The 9,249-nt window shown below is 41.1% G+C and overlaps 2 protein-coding genes and 1 non-coding gene across 4 annotated transcripts; all 3 read left to right on the forward strand.

Annotated features, from left to right (window-relative positions):
• The first annotated feature begins 611 nt into the window (after positions 1-611).
• On the forward strand, positions 612-4,793 carry LOC144004214 (interleukin-13 receptor subunit alpha-1-like). Its single transcript, XM_077501239.1, has 10 exons — positions 612-867; positions 2,266-2,393; positions 2,480-2,630; positions 2,811-2,910; positions 3,019-3,185; positions 3,250-3,380; positions 3,458-3,599; positions 3,751-3,847; positions 3,937-4,021; positions 4,099-4,793. The coding sequence occupies exons 1-10, from the start codon at positions 783-785 to the stop codon at positions 4,225-4,227; spliced, it is 1,215 nt and encodes a 404-aa protein (XP_077357365.1). The 5' UTR covers positions 612-782; the 3' UTR covers positions 4,228-4,793.
• A 70-nt stretch (positions 4,794-4,863) lies between these two features.
• LOC144004215 (uncharacterized) lies at positions 4,864-7,998 on the forward strand. 2 transcript variants are annotated; one of them, XM_077501241.1, is made up of 10 exons: positions 4,864-5,438; positions 5,874-6,019; positions 6,199-6,322; positions 6,392-6,490; positions 6,613-6,756; positions 6,841-6,974; positions 7,047-7,170; positions 7,245-7,341; positions 7,418-7,490; positions 7,584-7,998. In XM_077501241.1, the coding sequence occupies exons 5-10, from the start codon at positions 6,690-6,692 to the stop codon at positions 7,689-7,691; spliced, it is 603 nt and encodes a 200-aa protein (XP_077357367.1). In that variant the 5' UTR covers positions 4,864-5,438; positions 5,874-6,019; positions 6,199-6,322; positions 6,392-6,490; positions 6,613-6,689; the 3' UTR covers positions 7,692-7,998. The 2 variants fall into 2 exon arrangements, with proteins under 2 accessions (XP_077357367.1, XP_077357366.1); XM_077501240.1 differs by having other exon boundaries at positions 4,865-5,438; positions 6,569-6,756.
• A 136-nt stretch (positions 7,999-8,134) lies between these two features.
• trnar-ucu (transfer RNA arginine (anticodon UCU)) lies at positions 8,135-8,208 on the forward strand. The gene has a single exon. It is a non-coding gene; the product is annotated as a tRNA-Arg (tRNA).
• The last annotated feature ends 1,041 nt before the right edge of the window (positions 8,209-9,249 follow it).

Below are 9,249 nucleotides of genomic sequence, written 5' to 3' on the forward strand. Positions count from 1 at the left end.
AGACAAATTAAAAACCAAAGTGGTTATATTCTTTTATTCCTCTTCTGAACGGTTCCCTTGACAATAGTTGTCTAATAAAACAATTGTGTTCCAACCACCACAAGAAAAACAAAACAAAACAAAGCCAACATTAATTTAAGACTGGGGGCATCAAAAAATAACTGCACTTAAACAGCCAAAACCACAAAGAATCAGGAATCTCTTCTGTTGCCATCAATTCTCAAGACCCTAAAGACAATACTAATACTGCAGACTAAACGTAAATTATAACAATAAAGACTTGATAGGAATGTAATGGGGTCAAAAGTAAAACGTTCGTCTTTAAAACCTGTAGAATTAAAATAGTTTCTTTATAATGCTGCAAGAATCTTAAGTTGTTTTCAATGTTGTATCATGTTTTTACGAACACGCACTATCGCGCAGGCATTTTGTTGTGTAGTTGCTGTAGTTAGCGACCCAAGAGTGCCGACCTTCTGCGCATGCGCGTCACCGATCGTGCAGGGGTCACCGATAGCGTCTTGACAGTGTTGACAACAAAGTGTGAGTGTGTTTTGTACGTGTGCAGAGTGGGCGGTGATTGTGTGTGCTGGGAATCCGTCACTTTCCACGCCTTCTCCACCCACTTTACTTCCCGGCACACAGTTGGACACAGAGTCCGCACTTTTGTGTACTCCTTTCCCCCACCCCCGGTTGTCCCATGCGCTTTTCCCTCACGTTTTCTTGCTATTGTCCCTCGACAATTTAAAACCGGACAACAGGACCGAAGACGTCGACGCGCAAATATGCGGAAACAAGAGGAGAGTATTTGTTTAATTTTGGTTGTTTTCTTCCACTCGTCCCTGCCGTTTGCACTCCGCGGCGAAGACGGTAAGACCGAATGTGTTATTTGTGTCATGCAAACGCTTTAAAGTTATTATTATTATTATTTTGCTTTTTTTGGTCACTTAATTTTGAAAGAGAGAAACGCAACGGGTTTATGGCACCAACGTACAAACAGACGCCTTACTGACTGCGCACTTGGTCACTGCCCGAAAACAATTTCTCGATCGTTGGCTATCACTGCTATAAAACTATTATATTTTCAATGCATCTGCCAAATGACATTTGAAAGTAGTGCAACACAATCACATTATATATGTTTTCGTGCCGCCGCTGATTCCTAAATAATATTTTGAAGGAACCCACACAAGTTGATCCCACACTACTTCTCGCCATCCCAAATGCATCTTGGATCATACAGCAACATGTCATGTAATTTGGCATTTAACAGTCGACACTTTTTTTTTATTTTAATTTTTATTTATTTATTTTTTTAACAAAGGAACACTTTTGGATAGAAAATCAACAATTAAGTGACGTCACTGTATGACAATGCACGATAAAATCGCCAATACACTTTGCGCTCTGCTGCCAATGATTAGCGGTGGAAAGTCTTAGTCAGCTTCATTTTTGCGAAATCTGCGAAACAGGCAACTAAACACGCTAGATTTTTATCTAGTTTGGTTTGATAATACTGTAAATGCTGCAGGATGGTATGGTGTTCCACAGGGTTCAATTCTGACCCCTCAGTTGTTTTCATTGTATCCGCTCCACCAGGGTTCCATCTTCGACAACAACGGTGGTTATTTTAAAGTGCTCTTAAAATATAGAGTTGAGTTGGAATTTGTGTGTCCTTACTGTATGATTTGCAATGCCAAGTTGAACAATTGTAGTCCAACACAACTAAATGTTATAGTTAAAGTAAACTTCCTTAAGCTGCATGGAGATAGAGAATACAGGTGAAGGGAGCCAGATTTGATGAAAAGGCTACTCGCCCTGTTCATTTTGTTTACCACTAAACCCTATACGTACAGTAGGCTATGTCTTCTTAATTAGAAAAAAACAACACATTTTATTTGTTTATTTTGAAAGGGTTTGGTTAATGCACGTTGGATAATGAGGTTCACTACCTCCAACAAGTTTAAGAACCACTGGAACTACTACCTACAATAATAACAACATATATTGAAAGCATATAAATTGATATAGGCTAAGAAGTGATTGGCTTACTGTAACACATATTTGAGTAGCTCAAAATGCCTTAAGAATCTGACACTTCTTTGCCAAGAACAACATCGGTATAAATCTCCATAAGCCACCCGACCTCATGCCATTTCCTTTCTCTTTCCCAACCATGTTGTTCATCATGAGTCATGTGGTCACAAACGCGGCACTATTGGTCGTTAACAGGTTTCTCTTTTTTTTTTTAATGTTCTTGCCCAAAAGATCGTCTTCCTCCACCGACGGAGCTATCGTACGAGTGGCTCGACCCGTTTACGGTGAACGTGTCTTGGCGGAGGCCCAACGAGCTGCCGGACCGCTGCGCCGTAAAGTACAGATATGGGCCACAGAATGTAGGAGACGCAAACAGATACGGTTAAGACACCTGTGGTTTTTAATGACTCAAATGTAGCTTCTTTTTTTTGTCTTATCATGGCAGTCGAGCACAGTGTGGACAAACTTCATAGAGACTCTTCTGACGGATGACTCATCTGGCTGGACAGTCAAAGTCCGAACCGCGGGACTGCAGAATTGCGGAACGGGCGAGAGTGCGTCTGCTTCCATCGTCATCGACCCCCAGCACCCTCCAGGTACAAGACGCCAGGGCGGTTGTAATTTCAAATTACATTTGAAAGACAAAAGAACAAATGAAACTGAATATTTATTTTCCAAATTCATAGAAGAAGGGTGAAAGACAAGATTTTTTATATTGATGATGTCATTGATATTTTCATTCCTTCCACTCACTGGTCGTTTTTTGGACTTGACAGCTCAGCTGATGACGGACTTCAAATGTTTTCTCCGAGCAAAGAGGATGGAATGTTCCTGGATCCCGAGCGACCGCTCTGTTAACTTGACTCTCTCTTACAGGTGAGGGGAAAAAGACAACATGTAGCCTATGTTAGCTGAGTAAACATGAAGTAAACATTGTATGTGGATCATGTATGCATGCCTGATGCCTTTTTCTGCTCAGCGCAGGATTTGTGACAGCACTGCACAAATCAATCAAAGTTTGGAAGAGTGCGACGAGCCTTTTCGCCACGGGGTCAGGGACGGCTGCCACCTGAGCGCTAATTTTCTCTTCGAAAACATCTGCATGCTCATGAGAAGCAACGCTTCGACGAGAACGTTTCGCCCTGAGAAAGGTCTGTTCTAATGTCAAATGCACACAATGGAAATGTACTGAACTCATGTGCTGTTCTTCCTCAGCGGTTGACCCCCCAAAATTGCATGTTAATGAGGAAGGTGACAAGCTAAACCTGAGATGGACGCCCCCAGAGGTGGCACCAGCCTGCAGGTGGACGTACAAGTTGTGCTACAGCAAATGCAACGATAACGAGGTAGCCTACATTAAAAATAAATAAATCTGCAGGGACGAAATTTATGAGTGAATTTTCTCATCTTGTTGATTTCCTAGACATGCCAGCTCTTCGTTCCACGCGGAGAGCCGATACAGATTGCCTATGATAAAAGTTGCCGTTATGTGTTCCGTTCCCGGGTCACAAGTGGCCGCTACTGCAGTAAAGTAGAGAGTGACTTCAGTGCAGTTGTAGCTTATGGTAAGGAAACGACTGTCAGATTTACAAATTTATCAGCCAAACAGACAACACAAATTTGCCATCAAATGAACAGATATTGAAAATGGTGCTCAGTCCGTGTATTTTTCCACGCATAGAGATTATTATATAGATTGCCTTCTTTCTGCCACAGGAGTTAATGAGGCCAGAGTACCACTGACAGCGGTTGCTGTCGCCGTCGCCATCATCATGTCCGTCGGCATCCTTTTGGCCTGCTATTGCTTCACCAGGTGGGTTGTTTAAGTGTGTGTGCCAAGACCAGTCACCACCACTGCTTCGAGGTCATGTCTAAAACTGTCATGTTGTGGTGTCTTTGTAGTCACAGTGCCGTTCTTTTCCCTGACATACCTGATCCATCAGCAATATTAAAGGACATGATGATGAGTGGAAGCACGGAAATTAAAGTAAATAAAATGATTTGAGTCCATTATTCTCTGATGAACCAAAGCATTAACTTTTTTTTTTTTTTTTTTTTTTTAAGGCCTCCACCAATTTTTACACGCCTGTGCCAGAAACTATACAACCCTGCAAAATTATGGGAGCTCATGAAGTCATCACGCCTGCTGAGCCAACAATAAAACACAACTCACAGGATGAACTACCATGTTGATAAGCAGCTCAAATGGTTCAGTTAGGACAAGGAAATGGACCTTATCATCCACAAAGACTACTGCCAGCCAGGGCATTGAACGATGGCTTTTTTTTTTTTTTTTTTTTTTTCTTCATTCTCCTGCAAGTGGATTTGTTGGCAGCTGCCAGCAATCATTTGTGACTGCTCGAGTAGAAAGAATCAAAAAGCTGCTGGAAGAGTTTACATGGATGAAACAAACAAGATTTTTTTTCCCTGCATCTGTCCAATGTGCACTTTGACTTGACTTGTTCACCTCAGGAAAGCCTTTATCGTCATTACAAACTCTACGTCATTCAAAGCGAACACAGCTGTAGCAAACCTGTTGCCTTTATTATTTACTATACACTACGCGATCAGCTGTTATAGAGGTTCAGAAGTTGAACAATAAAGGAAACATTGTTTAAAGATAGCATTTGAAAACACATATTTTCTTGCATTACTACAGGTGCTTTGGCGTGTAAAGTGCCTTTCAGAGCACCTTATGAAGAAGCTTGTGATCAATAAGACAACCGCAACTGTGAACTAGAAATAAACTTTCATCGGAATATTTTTATTTTTTTTTAATGGGGCTTGTTTTTCAAATTTTCTGTGTTAATAGCACATTCTTTAATGTTTCCCCCCCAAAAAAAATCGGTTGAGAAATGAGCAATTAGCTATGATTTATTTTCAATGTACGCGCATTTCCTTTATGGAACGTTGCCCCCACCAACGTGGCCGCTTCCTTATTTTCCACCAATCACAGCACGCTCGAGTACAAGTTGACTTCAATGACACTCGTAATTCAGAAATATCAACCTTATTATTCCAATGCCGTTAACTCTACATTTACGCACATTGTGATTGTATTTCCTAAACCATTTACTTATCTTTAATGGTAACACGTGATAAATGGTCACCACTGTGCTGAGGGGGTGGGGGTCGGCTTAAACAACAAAAACTCCGCCCATTCTCCTGTACCGATCGCCCTTTCCTTTCTTCGGAAGCCCAAATGGATACATCGGGCGAGTAGCGACATGACAACTCGTTTATTAAAGTTTCATTGTCAACGCGGATAGATAACTGTGTTAAAAAAAAGAAAAAATCAGTGTTGTGAGACTTTAAAAGATAGTTTTTTGTCATGTTTTTGAAAAGTTTGCTTTTATCCGTAGCAGTTTTTTTCTTGGTTGAAGTTGAGCCTCAAACACAAATAGGTAAGAAAGTAAATTTGTACTTTAATATAATAATATATTTCTGTATGCGTGTGTGTACGTACGTGCGTGCGTATAATTATTTTTGCTGACAGCCTTGGTTGCCGTCACTCCAGGTTACCTGAACAGCAGCATGGTTCAACTGTATTTTTGTTTGTTTGTTTGTTTGTTTGTTTGTTTGGTGTTTTTCGTGTCCACATATCGACGCAAACGAGCGCCAACTACCAAGGAAAGGGGGAGAGGAAGTTTCAAAACTATAAAAACTTCTTGGCGGCTCATAGTTTTGCAATTTTGCAATCAGTCACATCCAAAATAAGTTCTTTCAAAGAAGAAAGCAATCAATCCCATTTTCATCCACATCACACCTTCAGTTTGACGCCGGGGAACGGTTTATTTATTTTTGTATTTTATTTCCTTGACCCTGTCCTCTCCTTTTAGGCAAAGCTTTGCCACCACACAACTTAACCCTTCGATGGCTGAGCGACTTTGAGCCCCAACTTTGGTGGGGCCACGAGCATTTGCCTCCAAACTGTAAATATACAGTGGTGAAGAGAACCGCAAAGCCGAACAGTGAGGAATGGAGTGTAAGTAAATGAAAGTCTTGAGTCGGCAGTTTGTTGTTCACAAGCCAAAATGGAGGACAACACTCAAATCTCCTGTTGGAAGTCCTTTTGTATAAATGCAAAATGACTTCCTGTGACTCCCCTGGAGTTGTAAGCTGATGACTCATACATTGATTTGTTTGTTGTTGTTTTTGTTTCAGACTCATCAAACACCTCCTTCATACTACAACCTTGCAATGGAGGGCGGGTCCCTTTTCTTCTCTGTTCAGACTACCTGTAACCACAAAAGTAGCACTTCCACCTTCCTCAGTATTACATATCCAGGTAGAGTGAAAGCCTTCGAGAGACATTTTGGACTTATTATTATTTTATAATTTATTTCCTTATACTCAGAGCTGGTGAGTAATGTGTGCAGTGCGCCATCATCTCATCCGTGCTGACTCGTTGCTCCTGGGTTCCGCTCAGCTCTCCGGATTTTGCTTTCTATTATCGGTATGACTTCTTTTTTTTTTCCTCTACTGTGTAAGCATGCTGTGATTATAGTAACAGTTCAGTCATTTGTCATCTAAGGTTATTCAATGAGGTGAAAGATGTGCGTGACGGTGCTTTGTCAGAGTGTCGGCGGTACACGCTCACCAAAGGCGTGAGGACGGGCTGCCATCTGCAGTCCAAAGCCCACGAGTCCATCCACATGTTGTTTAACGCCACCCTGAACGGGGACCTCGTCAGGAACACCTTTGAGGAGAACCTTGTGCAAGGTGGAGACACGGTCACACATCCCTTCCAAACGAATCATATGTAACGCGCAGATACTTGACCCTTTGTTGACCTTCCCCGCTCAGTGACGCCGTATCCTTTGCAATGGAACGTTAGCAAAATTGCAGGCAAATTCAACCTGAGCTGGATCCCTCCTGATGTCTTACGTCTGTCTCAGTGGAAGTTCGTCATCAATTACACTGAGTGCGATTATGAAAAGGTAAGCACAGGTGCGTGCAGAAATGTTACATTTGCGACTACTTTCTGTTATTTTATCTAATCTCTTTCTTAGACTAAAATGGTCCAGGGAGCGACGTGGAAACTAATTGACCGGGTGCCTCACTGTCAGTACTGTATGACTTTGAAAGCACGCGGCAATCGCGGGGAGACAGAATGGAGTGACGTCACGTGTCTTGGTACGTCGTAAGGCAAACGGGGAGCGTTTTGGGGAAATATCGTCCGCGTTGGTTTACATGCGCGTCATTCGCAGAGGCAGACCGAGATGTAAACGCCATGTTGTACGCTATTATCATCATCCCTCTGCTGTGTTCTATCCTCGCATCCCTGATGTGTGTGTGCTGCACAAGGTGACGGATGGCATCATTTTTATTTGCGACTTTAACACCGACATACTGTTTGTTCATCATTGCGCTCTCCGTGCAGGAATTGGGAACACATCTTTAACTCTGGCCCAAAACCTCGGGACCTCATCAGCGATATTTGTCACACCAACATGGTAATTGTAAAATGCGAACAGCACAATGAAACAGCACTTTATAATTTGATGACATTATTAAATAGAATTTCATTTTCTGTGTGTCTATTTTAGAATGAGAAACTTTACAACATGGAAAAGGAGGAAGTGGAGTGCCAAATCAGTGTGGCGACAGATCAACAGCAACAGCAATACGGCACACGTTTGAATAATCTATATTGAATTTTGCTGCATTTCATTTTTTTTTATGGCTCTATTTTTGCCTATACCTTTTTTGTATAGAGAGAAATTTGTGTCTTTATTTTCAATCAAAAAAAAAAAGGATTTGCAATTAAAAAAAAAAATTCAATCAAACAAAAAGGGGATTTGCAACCTCAAATACATTTCAATCCCTTTGTTTGATTGAAAATAAAAACACAAATTTCTCTCCATATTTTTGTAGTTGTTTTAAATCGACTTCCACTTACAAAAAAATAAACAAACTGCATTTCAAGGAGGTTTCAACGGTTGTGGGCGCAACAGTGCCCTCAAGTGGCTATTTGCTGTACTACAAAAAAATGGCGGCTCAGAATGGTCCTGATGCTGCACGGGTATAGAACGGGAGCCGGTGATGCTTCCGATGCGCTTGCGTACAAATTGCGACTACACGGCGTCGTTTTGACGCAGTCTCTGTGGCGCAATGGAATAGCGCGCTGGACTTCTAATCCAGAGGCTCCGGGTTCGAGTCCCGGCAGAGATGAGTCGCTGGGAACCACCTTAATTGTGGTATGGCGGTTATTTTGTTTGGGATGCAATTTTTGGTGCTTTGGCAGGGAGGCAACATGATTGGAAATGTTAGTCGGCCGTGATGGACGTGACTGAAGCCACACCTATTATTTTTTTTTTTAACATTAGACAACATATATCTTAATCTACACATAAAAGCAATTAAGAAGAAGAGATAATAGATTCAAAGATTAAAACGTTAATCAAATGATCATTGGTCGTTTGTTCCCACGTAGAATGAGCATTAAAATGTATACAGGTGTCTTAATTAAATATACATTAATTATCTCAATAAATGACAAGATTAGAGCAGTCATTTTTTTTTAGTTTTCGAAAACCAATAAAACACAACAAATTCAACAAAAAAAAAGTGCTGTCTTCGTATGAGCAACAAGACGACGGCAGGGGGCACCCCAGCATCACGTTTTACGGTCAGCTGACTGTACCAAATCGTGCAAGTAACCTTTTTGATGTGAGCACAATAACCCAAATTGTGCATATTTGTTTTGAAGTTTCATCTGGTAATTCTGAGATTCCCCTAAATTTCGACATCAATTTCAGACCAAGTTCTGATGACGTCACTGGGACAGAAAGCAAGGGGGGGGGGGGTGATTTTGAAATAAACTTTATTAGTCATTCTTTTCAGTTCTAAAAGTAATTGAATAATACAAATTTATATATGTATAATAAAACACATTACAAAAGGTCATTTGCATATGTTGCAATGACAACACAAACTATCCAGATCTTTTTTTTAGAGCTCGCCTGCTAAATTATGTTAACTACTAGAATCAATCAATAATCAGGACTTGTTCAGATTTTTGCATAAAGTGACAGACATCTAGAAGCGAGAGGGTGGACACAGACAGACGACAAAGAGTGAGACAGAAAAACAGAGGAAGAGAAAGAACAGAGAGAGCGAGAGGAATGCGCCTCTAATGTGGATATGACGTTAAGTTAGGCAAACTGCAGTGATTGCAAAACAGGAAGTGGCTGCTCGTAATACAAGAATAAG

The sequence above is a fragment of the Festucalex cinctus genome, chromosome 16 (genome assembly GCF_051991245.1).
Source record: "Festucalex cinctus isolate MCC-2025b chromosome 16, RoL_Fcin_1.0, whole genome shotgun sequence".
In the NCBI taxonomy this organism is placed as follows: domain Eukaryota; kingdom Metazoa; phylum Chordata; class Actinopteri; order Syngnathiformes; family Syngnathidae; genus Festucalex; species Festucalex cinctus.

Coding starts and splice junctions, on each gene's coding strand:
- LOC144004214 (XM_077501239.1), top strand. CDS start 783: ATGCGGAAACAAGAGGAGAGTATTTGTTTAATTTTGGTTGTTTTCTTC. Junction 3,186..3,249: donor AACGTTTCGCCCTGAGAAAG/GTCTGTTCTAAT, acceptor GTTCTTCCTCAG/CGGTTGACCCCCCAAAATTG. Junction 3,381..3,457: donor GCAAATGCAACGATAACGAG/GTAGCCTACATT, acceptor TTGATTTCCTAG/ACATGCCAGCTCTTCGTTCC.
- LOC144004215 (XM_077501241.1), top strand. CDS start 6,690: ATGTTGTTTAACGCCACCCTGAACGGGGACCTCGTCAGGAACACCTTT. Junction 7,171..7,244: donor GAGTGACGTCACGTGTCTTG/GTACGTCGTAAG, acceptor CGTCATTCGCAG/AGGCAGACCGAGATGTAAAC. Junction 7,491..7,583: donor ATATTTGTCACACCAACATG/GTAATTGTAAAA, acceptor TGTCTATTTTAG/AATGAGAAACTTTACAACAT.